General features: G+C 37.4%; 1 protein-coding gene and 1 pseudogene across 1 annotated transcript in view; both read left to right on the plus strand.

Moving 5' to 3' along the window:
• Window positions 1-10,588, plus strand: part of LOC113908961 (cytochrome c oxidase assembly protein COX16 homolog, mitochondrial) — a 33,232-nt gene extending 22,644 nt beyond the window's left edge. The window contains exons 4-5 of the mRNA XM_027569733.2: window positions 6,297-6,359; window positions 10,151-10,588. Coding sequence (XP_027425534.1) covers window positions 6,297-6,359; window positions 10,151-10,267 — 180 coding nt within the window. The 3' untranslated portion in view covers window positions 10,268-10,588. The remainder of the gene's footprint in view (window positions 1-6,296; window positions 6,360-10,150) is intronic.
• Window positions 3,922-4,058, plus strand: LOC113910824 (annotated as a pseudogene).
• Window positions 10,589-20,727: the final 10,139 nt, after the last annotated feature.

The raw sequence follows: 20,727 nt of genomic DNA on the forward strand, positions 1-20,727 counted from the left end.
GGTTGAAAAAGAACAAAAAACTTATAAAAAATGTGATTAGGTGGGAGACTACGATAAAGTAATATACTAGATTTTAGGTTATATTTTGGTCTGTTAGAAGAAACTGTATCCCAAAATCTTAAAGAAAGAAAAACATGTGTGTGTGTGTGTGTGTGTGTGTGTGTGTGTGTGTGTGTACACACACAAAATAAGGTTAAATACAATGAAGGGATAGAATATGACTGTAAAAATGAAAATTAAAAAAGATTTTAAAAAAGGAATTGGTAAGATGTTGGGTAAAAAAGGAAAGAAGAAAAATTCAACTAAAAAATAGAAAAGGAAAAAATTAAAGAAAATTTAAAAAATTAACTTTGAAGGACTAATGAATCATGGGAGAAAAGCAATGAATTCTGTGTGCTGTACTTCTCTAGTGCTGGAGTTTTACAGTTCTTATTGATTGGTAAACTTGGTCTTGGCTGGATGTTCTTGCTGATCTTCTGGGGAAGGAACCTGTTGCAGTGATTCTCAAATGTCTTTGCCTGAGGCAGAATTGCACTGCCCTTGCCAGGGGCCCTGCTAAGTAATGTGCTCAGGTTTGCTCTTGGGAGCTTTTGTTCCCTGAAAGCTTTCTGTACAGCTTTGGAGGAGAGTGAAAATGGCGGCCTGCCAGTCTCTGGTACCGGAGGAGCTGAGAGCTCTAGGCCCCACTCCTTAGTGAGCCCCCAGAGAAAAGCATTCGATCACCCCTGTCTCCCTGGGCTCCGGCTGTGCTCTGAGCTCACCCAGCCTGTGACTGAGTGTTTCTATCTGTAGCACACGACCCCGTTTGGAGTCTCCAAACCCAGCAGATTCCTGTGGCGCGCTGCCATGCTGTTCCTCCCGGGGGAGGAAGGGGAGTCTCCCTGGATCTGCCACTTGTTGGGTCTCTGCAGCCAGCTTTCCCATTCCAATACCTGGGAGCTCTGCTGCACTCAGGCACCCCCGGTCTTTCTGTGACCCCAAGGGTCCTGAGACCACACTGTCCCGCGAGGGTTCCACCCCCTGCTTAGCCACTGGAGCGACATCCCTCAGCGGAGCAGACTTCTAAAAGTTCGGATTTTGGGCTCCGCTGCTCTATCACTTGCGGGTAGTGGCTGACGGGAGGCTCCCTCCCCCCGCCATTTATCTTCTCGAATATCGCCTCGGATTCACTTCTCCTCATGTCCTACCTTCCAGAAAGTGGTCACTTTTCTATTCATAGAATTGCTGCTATTCTTTTCTTCGATATCCTGTTGAGTTTGTAGGTGTTCTGAATGGTTTGATAACTAGCTGAATTCCTGGGACCAGACAAACTTTAGGTCTCCTCCTCCGCCATCTTGCTACTTCTCCTGCTTATTTTTTATTGATTTCTAACTTAGATGGCGTTGTAATCAAATAATATTTTCAATGAGTTCATTCTTTGATATTTGTTGAGCCTTGTTTTATGACCCAACATATGATTGATCAGTTTATATATAAATAATGTGTGCTTGAAAAAATGTATATCTGGCACTTTTGGGTACATATTAAAAATTTATACATCCATTTGGCCAGGTTTGTAGGGTTTTCTCAAATTTTCTGTAGTGTTGACTTTTTAAATCTGTTTTTCTATCTGCTTCTGAGAAAATTGTGCTAACATCTCTCATTATGATTCCATATCACCATGATAGTAGGCACACATAATTTCAGAATTATTACATCTTCATGGGGATTTGAGTTTTTAGTGTAATGAAGTTTTGGTTAAAAAACAAAATTTATATAAATTTAAATATTGATAAATTTAAAGATCAAATTGGTTTTATTCAGTGATTCATGCATCAGGCAAATGGAAAGGAGCTCTGAGCAGGGACAAGGAAAGAGCACATTATTTCATCTTTCTTGGGGGGACAGACAAGGACAATCAGGTAGTTTACCCCACTACTCTGACCAGGAAATTCCAGACTGACTGGTTAAGATTACATTCCTGGGGGAGGGTGGAACTTAGGTTAGATACTAAGTTTCAGTTTGGTGACATGCTTAGCAGAAGTCACTCCATTTTGGGCCTTTTGTCTTTTTCTTAACACTTTGCTTGCTAATAATGCTTTTTTCCTTAAAGGCTGTTTTGTTGCATGTCAATATAACTTCTTTAGCTTCCTTTTTAATCTTAACTTTTCTATAAACATAAGTTTTAAATATATATCTCTTATAAACAGAATATATGTTTTTAATAGTCTTTTTAATTGGATCATTAAATCCATTTACACTTAATGTAAATTTTTATATATTTGGGTTTAAATATGCTTTCTTTTTATGCACTATTTGTTACAATTATTTCTTTTTGACTTTTGTTTGTCCTCTTTTGGATTAATAATGTTTTATTAATTTGTTGTTGTTCTGTTGGTTTGAAAGCTGTATTTTTACTTTTCCACGAGGGGTTACTGTAGAGATTGTTGCAGGTTTTAGTTTTTGTTTTTTTCCTCCTACTGTTTGGTCTTGAGGGGGAGCAGGATATGCTCTCCCAAAATGAACCATTTTGACATGTGGATTATTTTGAGCTGAAGACCCAGCAGACTATGGAAAAGCTTTTTATCTCCTTTAACTGCCTAAAACAACTTAGATGGAGGGCCTGTACCAGGAAGAGATCTTTTACCAGATATATAACTTTTTATACCAGAAAGACTTACCTGCATGGCATAGTAGACATTTGTTTACCAAACATTTGCTCTTTTCATCTTCCTGTGATTTTCTTCCTCCCCTTTTAAACCTTAGTTCCCTACCTCATTTTCCTTAGCTCAGAATGATATTTAATTGCCTAACTCAATTGCCTGGCTACCCGTGAGTCTCATATCTTTGTGGGCCTCCCATACATACATAATTTTTTTTTCTCCTGTTCATGTGTTTTATGTCAGTTATTAGGCCGGCCAATGAACCTAGAAGGGAAGAAGGGAAAATTCCTCCCCAACATTCTGGTTTTGGTATTAGTGTAATGCTGGCTTCATAACATAAGTTGGTTTCCCTCCTTTTTTATTTTCTGGAACAGATTGTGTAGAATTGGTGTTACTTTCTTAACTATTTTATACAATTTGCCAGTGACACCTTCTGGGCTTCAGTCTTTTTTAAAATGTATTTAGCTATAGATTTAATTTTTTAAATAGATAAGACTATTCTGGTTATGGATTCTTCTTTTTCTGACATTTCCTAATTGGTTTTCACTTGAGTAAAGAAACCCTATTGATTTTGTATGTAGATCCATGCACTTTGATTGATATTTATCTGTTAATCTAGCCACTTTGTTGAATTCTGTTAACCGTAGTCATAGTAAATATTCTTTTTTTTTTTTAAAGACTTTATTTATTTATTTGAGAGAGAGAGAGAACGAGAGAGAGAGAGCACATGAGAGGGGGGAGGGTCAAGGGAAAAGCAGACTCCCTGTCGAGCAGGGAGCCCGATGCGGGACTCGATCCAGGGACTCCAGGATCATGACCTGAGCTGAAGGCAGTCGCTTAACCAACTGAGCCACCCAGGCACCCATAGTAAATATTCTTAATAGAGGAACATTAGAAGCATTCCCATTAAAGCCAAGAATAAGAAAAGAATATTCATAATTGTAGCTACTTTTTAGTACTGTTTGGCAGGTCATAGCCCTATACCATATATAGTCAAACAGAAAAAAGAAATAAGCGGTGTGAAGTTTAGAAAGAAAGAATGGAAAATGTGATTATGTGCAGATGAAATGTTGCCTACCAAGAAATTTGTCTGCTGAAGAAGATTAAAACTATTAGAATGAATAAGGTAGTTCAACAAGGTCACTCTTCACTTATAAATGCTTTGCAATTTTCATTTTTTATAACCTCTTTAACATGTTAATATAATTTAAAACTTCTTTAGCTTCCATATATTTGGATGTTTCCTGCAGTTATCTTTTTGCTATTGATTTTAAATGTTACCACTTCTCAGCCTTTTGGCTAAGATCAAGTGATTTTAAATGTTATCTAATATAGTCAGTGTGGCATGTATGACAATATTTTTTACATGTGAATTTGCCTAGTTTTCCCTTCTGCCCTAGAATAAGTTTAGTTCTTATAAACATATTGTGTGTATTTGAGGGGAAATGGCAATCTAAATTTTGGGGGCTCAAAATTCTATATATGCCTATTAGAAAAATCTTATTATTTTACTCCTATTTTCAATAATCACATTAATTTATAATCTGCTTGATCTATTAGATTCTGTAAAAGGTATGTTAAGCTCTTCTAGAATGTTTGTGTTTAGGGGCGTCTGGGTGGCTCAGATGGTTAAGCATCTGCCTTTGGCTCAGGTCATGATCTCCATGTCCTGGGATCGAGCCCCACGCCTGGCTCCCTGCTGAGCAGGGAGTTTGCTTCTCCCTTTTCCTCTGCCTCTCCCCACTTTTCCTACTCTCTCTCTCTCTCTGTGTCTCTCTCTGTCTCAAATGAATAAATAAAAAATTCTTTAAAAAAAAAAGCCTTTCTCTTTAAAAAAAGTGTTTATCCATTTTGATGCATACATTTTATTTTATTTTTATTTTTTAAATATTTATTTATTTGACAGAGAGAGACACAGCGAGAGAGGGAACACAAGCAGGGGGAGTGGGAGAGGGAGAAGCAGGGTTCCCGCCGAGCAGGGAGCCCAATGCGGGGCTCAATGCGGGGCTCGATCCCAGGACCCTGGGATCATGACCTGAGCCGAAGGCAGACACTTAACGACTGAGCCACCCAGGCATCCCTTGATGCATACATTTTAAAGCAATGTAGTCACATGATATTTTATAATTCTTACATATTTTTGAAAAATTGTTCCATTTATCAATATAAAATCTGCCTTTTTGATAGTTTGCCTTGAACTCTGTTTTATCCATTATAAATACTGCTATTTAGTGATCTCCCTATCCCCATAGCTTTTTTGTTGGTGTATCATTTTTATAGCCCTCTACTGTCAACCTTTTGCTTTCATTCTTTTTTATGTGCATTTCTTGTAAGTAGTGTATAGCAGGATTTTTTAAAGTTCAGAAAATCTCTACTAGTTAATAGATGAGTTTAATATTTACTGTAATTATTGATACATTTGTATATATTTCTACCACTCGAAACTGATTGAGAAAAAAAATCAAGTAAAAGTCAAGAAAGAAGAAAAGATAAAACAGTAAAAATAAAACTGAGGTTGAAAATAATCTTCCATCAATAGCAATACTGAAATAATTCTATCTTCTTTTACCATACAAGGTTGCTAATGAGCAGTCTTTTTTCTTTTCTTTTTTTTTTTGAGCAGTCTTTTTTCTAATCCATATTCCTTTGTAAGTAAACAGTCTTTTCAACTCTTTTTGGTTTTGAGATTTTCTTTTTTATCCTTAGTATTCTAAAGCTTTACTATTACTTGATTAAGAATGGGCAGTTTTTGTTTTGTTGTGGTTATTTTTTATTGTGTTTTTTCAATCTTGGGACTCATGTTTCTCTAAATATTCAATTAATTACTGGTCAGTTATTTAATTATATCCCTTCTTCCATTCTCTTTGTTCTCTAATTCTGAAACCCCTAATAGACATGTGTTGGAACTTTTGGATCTAGCTTTTATAATACAGCTTTTCTTTCGTTCATCCCAACTCTTGTGCAGCATTCTAATGGAATCTTCAGGTTGTATTTCTAGTGTGTTAATTTAGTCTTAAATTCAGTCACTATTCTGCTCTTCCATTTATGTTAATTTGGGTTTTGTTGTTGTTGTTTGTTTATTGACTTCTGCAATCACATTCTTCTTTCCTTAACACTTTGCCACACACAGATAACATGACATCAGCTCCTATTTAACACTGTGGAATCCTGTCTAATATTTTCTTAGACACTTTATTTCAGGTGTATTGAAGGTGTTCTTTTTTGTTTTCAAGAGCAGCATACATTTATTAGTATTTTTATGTAATAACATCATTTAGGGTGTTGGTTAACAGCATGGACTGTGGAAGCACAAGGCCAAGGTTCGAAGCCAGTTTCTTCCTCTTCAATAAGTAATTCAAACTCCTTGTGTCCCATTATCTTTACTTGTGATCATCATCATCATAATTATATGTTTTTGTGAGTATATGTCAAAATGCCTGGCACATAAAAAGTGCTCAGTAAATATTAGCTGCTGACAGTTGTAGTAGTAGTGGTAGCAGTGCCTTAGTTATCACTCTACGGTTGGACTGATTGAGATTTTGTCATGTGTTTGTTATCTGCCTTACCATCCCAGCCATCCCTTATGTGACTTTTTAAATTCAAGTTGCATATAACAGACTTAAATAACTTATGGCTCCTCTTTCTTTTCTACAGATTGATCCCGAATTAGAAAAAAAACTGAAAATGAGTAAAGTATCATTGGAATCAGAGTATGAGGTACATATGTTAATGTATGTTATATGTTAATATCTCTTTTGTAACAGTCTTACTAGTCAGTGACTGATTCTGTCTGTCTTAAGGTGAATTTGAATTATTACCAGTGCAGAAAAAAATTACCCCAAACAATATGGTATTGGGACAACTAACTATGTAGTCATTTGGGAAAAGAAAATAAAGATGGATGTCTATTTCACATATTAAAATGAATAAATTCTAGGCGGAACAAGAATTTAAAAATAAAAAAAACAATGCTAAAAATACTAGGAGAAAAAAATGGAGATTCTTTTTTGTGGTCTTGAGTCAGAAAAGGTGATTTAAATGTGATACAAAATTCAAAAGCTTTAAAAGTAAAGACTGATGAGTTTATAAAAATTCAAAAGTTCGGCCTAAAACAAAATAATGTATATAAAGTCACTAGTTAAATGAGGAATTGTAAAAATACTGTTTATCTTTTCATGATGAATTAGTTTATTTAAATATGAGCAGCATCTACAGATCAACCTGGAAAAGTTTAATATTTTAGTTGGTCAGTGGGAACATGGGCAAAGAATGTAAAGACTTCAGCAAAAAGGAAATAAATATCATTCTTTTTTGTGTGTGTGTCTTTAATAATTTTTTTTATTTAAATTCAATTAGCCAACATGTAGTACATCATAACTTGATGTAGTGTTCAGTGATTTATTAGTTGCGTATAACACCCAGTGCTCATCACATCATGTGCCCTTCTTAATGCCCATCACTGAGTTACCCCATCCCCCCACCCACCTCCCTTTCCGCAACCCTCAGTTTGTTTCCCAGAGTCAAGAGTCTCTCATGGTTTGTCTCCCTCTCTGATTTCTTCCCATTCAGTTTTCCCTCCCTTCCCCTATGATCCTCTGTGCTATTTCTTATAGTCCACATATGAGTGAAACCATATGATAATTGTCTTTCTCTGATTGATTTATTTCACTTAGCATAATACCCTCCAGTTCTATCCATGTTGATGTAAATGGTAGGTATATATCCTTTCTGATGGCTGAGTAATATTCCCTTGTAAATATGAACCGCATCTTTATCCATTCATCTGTTGAAGGACATCTTGGCTTCTTCTACAGTTTGGCTATTAATAGTGGACATTGCTGCTATGAACATTGGGGTGCAGGTGCCCCTTCTTTTCACTACATCTGTATCTTTGGGGTAAATACCTAGTAGTGCGATTGCTGGGTTGTAGGGTAGCTCTACTTTTAACTTCTTGAGGAACCTCCATACTGTTTTCCAGAGTGGCTGCACCAGTTTGCATTCCCACTGATAGTGTAAGAGAGTTCCCCTTTCTCCACATTCTTGCCAACATCTCTTGTTTCCTGACTTGTTAACTTTAGCCGCTCTGACTGGTGTAAGGTGGTATCTCATTGTGGTTTTGATTTGCATTTCCCTGATGGCAAGTGATGTGGAGAATAAATACTCTTAAACATATGACCAGATACCAAACTTACAGGAATGTTAGTTAAAAGTATAACGACGTGTCATTGTCCACCCTTCTGATTAGCAAAAATTAAAGTGTTTAATAGCACATGGTATTATAGCAGGTAGTTAGGGGGGATGTTCTCCATTTCTTGTATTTTGTTGATTTTTTTGGCTGTGGATCATATTTTCCTGTTTCTTTGTATGGTTGGTCATTTTTGCTTGAAAGGTGAACATTGTAAATAATACATTGAAGAGACTTGTGAAGAATTGATTCTCATTTTTAGCAGGCAGTTAAATTATTGGCTGATCATTTTGAGCTTGGTTTTGTCTTTTTAAGAGAGGATCTGTGGAAAGGCTTTGGTGTTTCCTAAACTGCTGTAACTTTATGGGACTCATTCTCCAAATTGTCTCTCTAGAGGATCTTGTCAGAGCTTGGCTTTAAGCTTTGTTGGAATGAGTCCAAAGTCGATCTTACTCTTGGCATAATCCTTATTCCTAAAGAGTAGCCTTTGTGGTGTCTCAGGTGTATGTCAAGGTAGAAGCTAGGTATTAAAGAGAGGTCTTTACTGTAGCAGGGCTGAAAATCCAGTATTGACACTGCTCTTCTTCAGCACTTCTTGATTCTGTTTCATACTCAATTCTGTAGCAGTTGGTTGTTAAGTGGTAAGCCTTAGGTGGTCTTGCCCAACACATGTACAGCATAGTCTTCAGTGACTGTACATGTTTTGCAAAATTCCACAGAGACTCTTTTATTTACTAAAGATCTTTGAAGACTGGAACACGTTTATGTGAAGTTCTGCCATCCTTGCATCCCGTCTAAGAATTATTTGTTTTTTTTTAAATTTTTAAAAAATTTTTTAAAAGATTTTAATTTATTTGACAGAGGGAGAGACAGTGAGAGAGGGAACACAAGCAGGGGGAGTGGGAGAGGGAGAAGCAGACTTCCCGCTGAGCAGGGAGCCCGATTGGGGGCTCGATCTCAGGACCCTGGGATCATGACCTGAGCCAAAGGCAGACACTTAACGACTGAGCCACCCAGGCGCCCCTCATCTAAGAATTATTCTTAAGTTCTCTTGAGCATATATGTCTTATGTTATCTGGGAAAAGTCATTCTTTCTTCAAACCTTTTTATAACTTTGGATAATTTCATAACTATACTTGAAAATAATTTACTCCTTTGCACATTAAATTAGTAGAACTTTGTTCATTTACATATATTTAATATAGACTCCTGGCAAAACTGTAAGTGACATTTAGAGAATGGTTTCAGTTCACTACTTCCCCAATATTTTGCCAAAACCTATGACTTGCTACTTCTCTATCTATAAGCACTATGTCAGTAGTGATGCTGTGGAGGGTTTGTCTGGGAGTAAATTTTCTTTTAGTTATTTTGGAAACCATAGAATTTGAGAACTGAAGAAACCATGTAGACCATTTGGTTCGCCTTTTTATTATTATTTATGAGGGAATTAGTGACCAGATGGCTTAAATCGCTTGCCCAAGGTTATACAGCTTGTTAGCAAAAGAGAAATGCTTATTACCCAAGTGTCATTGTAAGTTTATATCATTTTCCCTATCTCTGGATGTAAGCTATTCTGTGTTCTCTGAGCCTCTTTTTCTATCTTATTTACTCAATAATTCCAGAACAATCAAAGCAGATGTAGAAAAGTTACTGTCAGAGTGGTGTTGAAGGGTGAAGAACCATTTATATTTTTCCCTTTATCCTACCTTCGTTTCCCTGCTGAGAGGTATTTCACACTAACTGTGAAGGTACCATGATCCAAACTGTAGTTGAAACTAGGTTTTATTGACTGAAAGGTATTTATTTGCTCTTGGCAGCTTCGGGGAATGTCTTCATTCATAGGCTCAGACTCATTTCTCAGGTGCAGGACAAATCATCTTAGTCTCTTTTCTTCCTTCTAGCAGACTTTAGGGTCTCTACCTTTGGTCTTTTCCTCTCATTTGCTACTGTCACCATGCTAACCCATGCTAGTCATTATTAGCTGAATCAGCCTTCAGAGTTGGACTTTTGTTTTCCCGGCTTCTTGCCTTTCTTTGTGCTTTCAAAAATAAGGTATGCAGACTCTTTCTCTAATTTGATAATTTTATTCTGATGGGGGGAGGGAGAAAGATAGTCTAAATAACCTCCATAGCAAGCAAGAAAAATTCCAAATCCTAGGAAATATGCCATTACTGCAATTATTATGTGTGACATGCAGTTGATTTATTTGTTAAAATTATAATTGAGGGCCTATTGGATTTTTTCCACTCATTTATTCATGTCCTAATCAAAGCCACAGGACTTTTACCCTAATATATATACTTTAATTTTTGTGGCTCTATAGAAAATAAAGGACTCCGCTTTTGATGACTGGAAGAATATTCGAGGACCCAGACCTTGGGAAGATCCTGACCTCCTCCAAGGACGAAATCCAGAAATTCTTAAGACTAAGACAACTTGACTCAGTTGATTCTTTTCTTTCCTTTTTTTTTTAAACAAAAATGTTATCAACTGGAATTCCCACTACATATCCAGTGGGAAGAAAATTTCAGACCTGCAAAAGCTTGGATGTGAGTAACGTGATGACAGATAATCTTGGTAAAAAGTCACAGTAACATCAGGCAGTGATTTTCTGTCACACCTATGTAGGAAAATAATATCGATCACAGGCTGATGAGAGTTTTGGTTTTACTTATAACACCTCACATGATATACTAATCAGTCTCCAAAGTGTCACCTGATGATTGTATTGATACAATTAAAACATGTTAAGAAAATTATATTGTTCTTGGTTAAGGCAAAAATCATGAAATAGTACATATTACATACAGATACAGCAAATGTGTTCAAGTATTCCATAGATGACTGCAATTTGGAAATACTGATTTTTAAGGTATGCTTTATGCCTTAGCATTATTTGCATGCAACTTGACTGTAGTTTTGTTCTTATTTTTTTAACTTGGGGTTTGCTATGATCTAAATGCTAGGCAAAAGGATAGAATTGAGGGAAGTTAGTTTTTTTAAATTTATTTTCTCCTTTTTACCCCTGTCTTAGCCAGCTCTGTTGCCCCACTCTTTGGTATTTTCACATTGAGTTCCAGATGCCTAAAGTCTCAATTGAAATACTCCCCCTTATGTTGCCAAAAAATTATAAATCTACCCGCCTCTTGCCCAATCAAGATCACTATTTTCAGTGGGTTAGTTTTAGCAAAAGGGAAACCATGCTGATTATCTAGTGATGATAAATCGTAATAGAAATAGAGATCTGAGAGAACAATTGGATTTCATGGGCCAAGAAAAATAATAGACCTCCACTTAAACATCGCTCCATGTGCAAAAAGTAACTCAAAATGGATCTAATTTAAATGTAAAACTTAAAACTTTTGGGAAAAGAAGGCAGAAAGTCTTCAGGACTTAGTGTATAGTTCTTAAAAAATAGTTCTTAACAAAAACATTCATAAAAGAAAAACTTGGTAAATTGGATCTCATCAAAATTAAAAACTTTTGTTTTCCAAAGACCCCATTAAAAAATGAAAATACAATCCAGACTGAGAGAAAATATTTGCAAACCACATTTCTGCTAAAAGATACATATCTAGAATATATAAAGAATTCTGAAAACTCAATAATAAAAAAGCAAACAGTCCAATTAGAAAATGGTCAAAAGACACAAAGTGACATTTCACTGAAGAGGGTATATGAATATGGCAAATAAGCACATGAAGAGAATGGTTGACATCACTAGCCATCAGGGAAATACAAATTTGGACTACACTGAGAAATCACTACACCCTTATTAGAACAGCTGAAATAAGTGACAATTCCAAATGTTGGTAAGGATGTGGAGAAACTAGATCTCTCACACATTTGCTGGTATAATGTAAAATGGTACAACTGGTCTAGAAAATTGGTAGTTTCTTTAAAAACAGCATACGGGCCTTCAGTTTCTGGTCCAACATGTAGGAACCTTGGAAGTCACACCTCCCATCCTAACAAAAAGAAAAAGCTGAAAACCTGAAAATCAACAACTATTCTTTGATCCATGAGAGAATTGAAGACACGGGACAAAAGCACCACCTGAAAACCTGAGATAGACAAATACAGAGGATCACAGGTTACCTGAAGGAGAAACTACCCCAAAGCCACTGCTGGAGCCAGCATCAGGTAGGAATGCTTGAAGGGTAATTGACTAATTACTGGAGACTGAGCATGGACTAGCTTGAGTTAAAAACTCCTGGAGACCAGGCCAGGGGCACATTTTTGTGAGCTTAGTTCCTGGAGCCCCACCAGTTTCTCACTCTGAATATTAGAGAAAAATCTTGTGGTTTCAGCAGGAGGGAGGAGAAATTAACCATTCTGAAATATATCCTCTAAATTTTGTTCTCCTTAACAAAAAGCCTGGCCTCAAAGGAAACTTTGCTAGAGACTAATCACACTGGATTTTACCAGAGCTTAACCAGCTCTCGGGAAGTGAACTACCCAGCTTCAGTCCCTTCTAGCCTCCTGTTTCATGTAAATGAGGTGGGGTGTGGGGAGGAAGACTTGAGAGGTAGTAGTGAAAGTCATGTGGGACCATGATCACTAAAAGACTGAGACCTAATCATAAAACTATAGAATGTTCCCTCTCCCTTCACATTACTACCACTAAAGGCTGTTTAGTGTGGGGAGTTCCTTTTACCCAATTCAGCTGGGTATTATGTCCAACTTCGAACAAAGAAATTACAAGGCATACTAAAATACAACAAGCACAGCTTTAAAAGACTAAGCATCAAAATCAGATTCATATATGGCAAGGAAGTTGGACTTATCAGACTGAGAGTTTAAAATAACTATAATTAATATGTTTAGAGCTCTGTTGGAAAAAGTATACAACATGAAAGAACAGATGGGTAATATAAGCAGAGAGATGGAAATTTTAAGAATCAAAAGGAAATTATAGAAATCAGAAAAAGTGTAACAATTGCCTTTGATGGGGTCATCAGTAGAGTGGACATGACTGAGGAAAGAGCACGAGAGGAAAATGATACCAGATGGTAATTTAAATCCACAAGAAAAGACAAGGAGCACCAATAAAGGCATTAAGGTAATTATTTTTTAAAAATTACAATTACATTTTCCCCCTTTCTTAATTCATTTAAGAACAAATAAAACACTTCTATAAAATGTATTTTGAGGTCTACATATGGAAATATATTAGACAATAATAGAGCAAAAGAAGGGGTTGGGAATGCACCTTTATTGGAGCAAGGAAATAACACCAGATGGTAATTGCCACAGGAAGCAAAGAAGAGAACAAAACATGATAAATAAGAAGGTTAATATTTAAAAGTTTATAAATAATTTAAAAACTTCTTTAGAGGTCCTTGGGTGGCTCATTTGGTTAAGGGTCCAACTCTTGATTTCGGTTCAGGTCATGATCGCATGGTTGTGAGATTGAGCCCCGTGTCGGGCTCTGCGCTCAGCCAGGAGTTTGCTGGAGATTCTCTCTCTCCCTCTGCCACCACCCCCGAACTTGTGCACATGCACATGCACGTGTTCTCTCTCTCAGTCTCTCTCTCAAATAAATGAATATTAAAAAAAAAAAACTTCTTTAAAACACAGAAGAGCATAAATCAATAATCATAAAATGTTGGGCTTGTGACATGCCTAGATGTAATATGTATAACAATAATAGTACAAAAAAGTGGGGAAGGATCAAGCCAAATAGGAAGAAAGTTTGTATATCTTAGATTAAGTTAGAATAAATCTGAAGTAGATTTGGGTAAATAATATATATTGTGAGCCCTAGAGTAAGCTTTAAGAAAATCACTCAAAAAATGTAGTTAAAAACATGGGGCCCCTGGGTGGCTCAGTCGCTGGGCATCTGCCTTTAGCTCAGATCATGGTCCTGTGGTCCTGGGATCGGGCCCCGCGGACCTGGAATTGGGCCCCACCGTCCTGGGATCAGGCCCTGCGTTGGGCTCCCTTCTTGGTGGGGAGCCTGTTTGTCCCTCTGCCTGTGCTCGCTCTCTTTCTTTGCCAAATTATTTATTTGTCATTTATTTATTTATTTATTTATCATTATTATTTAATAATGATAAAATGTATTAAAAATCACAAAAGGAATTAAATGGTACACTAGGAAATATCCTCTTAATACAAAAGAAGGCAGTTAAGGACTAGAGAAAAATACAAAAGACGTAGAAAATACAAATAGCAGATGGAAGTCCTACTTACCAGTTTACATTAAATATAAAAGAATTATATTCACTCATTAAAAAGCAGAGTTTGACAGAATGGATAAAAACTACAATCCAACTATATGCTGTCTATAAGAGGTTCACTTTAGATTCAAAGACACTAAGTTCAAAGTATAAGGATGGAAAAATTGACACCATGCAAATGGTAACCAAAGAGAGCTGCTTTGGCTATCTAATATCAGATAAAGTGTACTTTGAGGCAAAAAATTATTACAAGAGACAGGAACGTTTTAAAATGATAAATGGTCAGTAGTCAAGAAAACATAACTGTTATAAAACATATATATAACTAACAACACAGCCCAACAATACAAAAAGCAAAAACGTAGAAAAAGGCAATTTTATAATAATAGTAGGAGACTTCAATACCCCACTTTTAATAATAGAACAAGTAGGCAAAAGATCATCTACCTAAGTAAACAGAAGACTTGAACAACACTGTAAAGCAACTGGACCTGACATCTGTGGGTTACTTTACCCAACAACAGCAGAAGACACATTCTTCTCAAGTGCACATGGAACATTCTCCAGGGTAGATCTTATGCAAGGCCATAAAACAAGTCTCAATAAATTTAAAAGGATTTCAACCATACTAATTTCAAACATGTTCTAGGACGGTAAGAAATCAACTATAGAGGAAATTTTGGAAATTTACAAGCATGTGAAAATAAAATTAATTGAACGTCCAACTGATCGGAGAAGAAATCAAAAGTATAGTAAATACTTTGAGGTGAATCAAAATGAAGATACAACATACCAAAACTAAGGGATGTATCAAAACAGTACTTAGTTGGGAATGTGTAGCTATAAATACCTCTATTGAGAAAAGATTTCAAGTTAGTGACTTAACCTTTCACCTTAATGCACTTGAAAAAGAAGAGCAAACAAGACCTAAAGCAGACAGAAGAAAGTAAAGATTAGAACAGAAGTAAATGAAGGAGAACAGAAACACAATAGAGAAATCAGTGAAACTGAAAGTTCTTTTTTTTTTTTTTCTTAAAGATCAACAAAATTGGGGCACCTGGGTGGCTCAGTTGGTTAAGTGACTGCCTTCAGCTCAGGTCGTGATCCCGGGGTCCTGGGATCGAGCCCCACATTGGGCTCCCTGCTTGGCTGGAAGCCTGCTTCTCCCTCTCCCTCTCCCCCGCTTGTGTTCCCTCTCATGCTCTCTCTCTGTCAATTAAGTAAATATTTTTAAAAAATCAACAAAATAGACAAGCCTTTGGCTAGATTGACTAAGAAAAGAAAAAGACAAATCAGGAATGAAAGAGGGGACATTACTAGCAAACTTCAAGCAATTAAAATGAACTATAATGGAATGCTATAAATTCTATGCCAATAAGTTATGTAATTTAGATTAAATAAATTCCTAGAAGGACAAACTACCAAAATTGATTCAAGAAGGAATATAAATCTGAATAGACCTATAACAAGAAATTATACCCACACACATACACAAAAAGCCCAGATGCAGATGGCTTTGTTGTGAATTCTACAAAAGATTCAAAAGAAGAATTAATATCAATTCTTTACAAACTTTTCCAAAAAAGTAGAAAAGAATGGAACACTTACCAACTCATTCTATGAGGCTAGTATTATCCTGATACAAAAACCAGGCAAAACATAAGAAAATTACAGATCAATACCTCCTATGAATGTAGATGCAAAAATCCTTAACAAAATACTAGCAAACTGAATCCAATAACATATAGAGAGGGTTATACATCATGATCAAGTGAGATTTAGCTCAGGTATGCAAGATTGATTTAACATTCAAAAATTATTATATAATATACTACATCAGTAGAATTAAGAACAAAAACCACATAATCATATGGATGCAGAAAAACACTTGACAGAATTCAACACTTCTTCAAGATGAAAACACTCAACAAACCAGGAATAGGAAGAAACATGGTTCAACTTGACAAAAGTCATCTATAAAACAAAAAACCAAAAAACACCTCACAGCTATCAAACTTAAAAGGCAAAGAATGAGTGCTTTCTTCCTCAGGTCAGAAAAAAAGCAAGAAATGTCTGCTCTTACCACTGCTATTTGACATTGAATGTGGAGGTTTTCGCCCAGATGATTAGGAGGGCACAACACGAAATAATCCAGATTGGAAAGGAAGAAGGAAAACCAACAACCTTTGTAGATGACATGATCTTGTACAGACTATATTGTAAGAAATCCACTAATAACTACAATAAATGAATTTGGCACTTGAAGGGGAGTGCTGTTAGGATTTGGTAAGACTAAGCCTCTAAGGCAGGGAATATTTCTTTTTAATCCTGCCTGATCTCTCTTCTCTCCACAACAGCAAGGACAGTGCTTTATGAACTGACCTTATGTCTTTCCTGGTCTTTCCAAGTCCTTGGTAAGGAATGAACATACCAATTTAAGACATTGAAGTCTTGTGCCTTTGGGAATCCATTTGAGCATTTCAATTTACAATTCAGTTGATGGTTATGTTCTATCATTGTCCTTGAGTTCCCTATCAGAGGGAAAACTCAGTTTTCTGATACAAAGTATTAGTAATCTTTGTAAAATTTACTAAAGATTTCATAGAGAAGAGAGAAATCCCCTTATTAAATTTCTCTTTCCCACCAAGTCCATCATGGGCACCCCATCCTTTACTCACTTGGCCATTTCCTTATGTAAGGCCCAGCCTTGATGGATCCTGTTTTTCTGTTTCTGGATCTTCTCTTGCTCTTAACTCCTTTCCTTCTCTCTGTCCCCCACACTCATTACTTTCATATGCACAGTAAGTTAGCTTTTCCCCAGCTCCTGCAAACCTGCACACCCACCCCCCAATCCTCTGCAAATAAGCTCTTTTCCGTCACAATGAGGAACCATAGTGAGGAACATTACACTCTACAAATTAAATATACACTTATTATCTTGGGAAAATTATTTAACTATTTGGCTCAGTTTCCTCATGTGGAAAATGGGAATAACAGTAGCGATGTAATAGAGTTAATGTGAGTTAATTATGTAAAGTTTAGAACAATGGCATAGAGAAAGTACTCAGTAGATGTTAGCTATTATTATCAAATAATTAGGTAAGAATTATTAGTGACAACAAAATTCTTATCAAAATGTCACATCTAGGGGCACCTGGGTGGTTCATTCGGTTGAGCATCTGACTCTTGGTTTCAGCTTGGGTCGTGATCTCGTAGTTGTGGGATCCAGCCCGGTGTCAGGCTCTTGAGGTTGGCTTGGAGTCTGCTTTGGATTCTCTCTCCCTCTCCCTCCTGTTCTCTCTCTCTGAAATAAATAAATAAAATCTTTAAAAAATGTCATATCTAAAATAGTATTTTAATGACATTGCCCAGCCATCTATTAATAGCAATTAATCGTGTGTGGAAAGCTCTGTCTGCATGATCTTATATGTCTCTTCTGCAAACGGCAAAGTTCAGTGGGAAAACACACAAATTGATAAACCTGAATTGGAATCTTGTCAGTTTGTCAGATTATAAGCCGTGTAATCATACACAGATTACATAACCCACTTCAGTCTCAGTTAACTCACTTGTGAATTGGGAGTTTTGTAGTTGTCTGTGTCAGTTAACCAAGGTGACTAGGTATGCCAGGCACTCAGTAGCGAACGAGGCAAAGAAGATAGGTGATAAAGGAGTGGCCGTTATTATCATTGACTAGTAGATGAAAAATAATTTGCTTACCGATGATAGACATTCCATCCTGTCTTTGCTTCAGATAATTCATTAAAAACTTTTTCCTGTTTGTTTTCAGCCTTTTCATCCTTAAATAGTGTTTAACCTGCTGGATGTCTCAAATAATGGTGGGGGAACGTAGACAAGAGATTTCTGCAGTGGGATTTTTTATTTCCTCTAGACTGTGAGAGTGGAGACTAGACTGAGGACAAAAAGGTTGAGAGGCATAACCGGTCTGTGATGCTCCCAACAGAAAGCCTTAGGGTCACTGCCTAACACCACCAGAGGGCGTGCGAAGACCACACAAGACTGAATTTGCCCCCCGCCCCCCCCCCCCCCCCCCAGGTGAAGGCCAGCTCTAGTGTAGGCCTGCACTCTCTACAGGGGGTCATATAATCATGAATCCTGACTTGTTCTGTCTCTGCATTCTCCCTTTAGATACTGTGGGGCCAGGAAATTCCAGGCTGTGTGAATTGCCTTGGCAACCTCAGCTACTGCATCCCCTTTGTGCAGAGCTGCTTCCCCAAAGACTGACTGATGCCTTTAGCCCAGCAGAACCATGTAAACCCTGTACTCCACAACAAGGACACAACAAACCACAGATGAGAAAATCTTCCACATCTGGTGCTTTGAGGAGCTGCCAACCAGCTGGGCTCTACTCTCTTTCTTCATCTATTTCCTCTGCCTTCATGCTTCGGGCTCAGCTTTCTCCTATTTTTTCTCACCTCCCTTTTCCTTGCCAACGTGGATTAACCATAAGAAACCAGGGCTCCTGAGCATCAGCTGCCTCTAGGCAGTAATAATCAGTTCTTCCTGCTGGTCCATTGAACCTGCCTCTCCACAAACATACTGACACACACATACACATACACACATGTGCACACAGCCAGGTGTGCCAGCTGATCCCCACATGGTGGGAGCCTGAGTGGGAAGGTTCCATCTGGGACAGTGGCCCTGGAAGGTAGCTCTTGAGGCCTGCCCTCACCATAAGTTGCCAGTCTGTATCATATCACCAGGGGGCATGTTTCCTCCTATGCTGTGAAGGGATGATGTCCTTGCAAATGCATTTTCCTTGACCTGGAAAGTCTCTTTTGGGTGAATCAGAGTTTTCCTGAGGCATTGGGAGAACAAGAAACAGTGCTAGGTGAATACATGCTAAAAAATGTTTATTGAATGAAGAATGTTGAACAGGCTCCACTTGGTGTAGTTCAGGCTCCTCTAGTGGGAAGTACAGAGCCAGAAGCTTTAATCAGCTTTGGCCCACTCTAGCTGCTTTTTTTTCCAAACCAGGGAAGAAACTGCCTTTGAACAAAGTATGCCTCAGAACTCCTTAACAGTACCAACTTGATCAAGGCACCAGCATAGAAGACTTTTATTAAAATAGTCTACATCATCATTAATTCAATGAACATTTATTAAACACTTGCCATACACTAGGGACTTGTATGGATGTTGGAGATTCAAACAGTAAGACTCTTCTCTTCATGTTGCTTATATCCTTATATACATTGACCCTTGAACACCATGGGTTTGAACTGTATGGGTCCATTTACGTGCTGATTTTTTTTCAGTGTAGTACTGTAAATATTTTATGATTTTCTTAACATTTTTTTATTGTAAAAATACAGTATATAACATATAACATACAAAATATGTTAATTGACTTTATGTCATTGGTAAGGCTTCCAGTTAACAGTAAGCTATTAAGGGTTTTTTTGGGGGGGCAGTCAAAAGTTACATGCAGATTTTTGACTACATGGGGTCAGTACTCCTAGCGCCTGTGTTGTTCAAAGGTCAACTGTATAGTGAAGGTACTGACTCTCTCCATTAAAGATAATAGACTGTGATAGGTGCTTTGTGATATATATGAGTCATAGGTTCTGAAGAGGGATTAATTCAACACTGCCTGCAGAGTCTGGAGGCTTCATAAACCTGGTTTCCCTGGAGGTGCATTTTGTACTTGTGAAAGTTCACAGAATACTCAGAGAATGGTGTCTCCCTCTAGATGGAGTATGGAGTGAATACTAGGGTATACAGGCAGGAAGGCAGCCTTTGACCTCAAAGTTATAGTACAAAAGGCTTGAGATTGCATGCTAAGAAAATCAGGATGAATGCTGTAGGCAAGGGCAGGAGAATCCCCACTCTCTTTTATATCTTTTCGGTAACTTCCAGCAATGTCAAAGATGGACTTGAAAATCACAGTAGCTTATTTCCTCTCCCCTACCCCATATTTGACCCTGTAGTCCACTCATGCGGACATTAGTGTTATTGGAGCAGCCTAAAAGCATTGGAGACTGCTTAGGAACACTTTAGTAGGTGGAAAAATAATAGGGGATTAAACCAGGGACGTTTCAGTGGCAAGAGAGGCAAGTACAGATGGAAAGGTTTCAGGGATAGCATGGGAAATGTTACTCCATGTCACCTTCACTCTATACTATCATGTCATCTCAAATAGTACTTGATAGGTGAGGCTTTCTCTGACTCCTCCTGGCAAATGGTACATGTGGGGGCTGTGCCCTAAACTGTCAAATGCACACATTCATTTGTATGCCCGTTTAACTGCCAGCTTTAATCTGTTTTCATCTCTGTGTTCCTTTAGCCTTTCAATGATCCACAAAAAGGTGTGCTGGAGGGTTACTGAATGAGTAGAAAATAGATTGATAAATGACTGGATTACAGGCCATCTGGCAGCAAAAGCACTGCTATTAAAGGTCCAATGATAAGATATTACACTGATTACCATTCGACCTAACCATTCATAGCACTTAAAAAAAAATATATATATATATTTTATTAAGCTGGCAAGCTCCCCATCCCACAAATAGCCACAGAGCCTAGAGTACTGGCTTCAAAATAATTTTTTTTCTTAGATGATTTTATCGAGTATCTATGTGCAAGGGAGTGTTCTAAAAAGACGTTAGTCCAGAACATGGGGGTTTCCATATCAGATGACGGCGAACCCAATTCAAGTCTCTAAATCACGAGTACTGGCCGACGCGCCGGAACC

The sequence above is a fragment of the Zalophus californianus genome, chromosome 6, assembly GCF_009762305.2.
Source record: "Zalophus californianus isolate mZalCal1 chromosome 6, mZalCal1.pri.v2, whole genome shotgun sequence".
NCBI classification, from domain to species: domain Eukaryota; kingdom Metazoa; phylum Chordata; class Mammalia; order Carnivora; family Otariidae; genus Zalophus; species Zalophus californianus.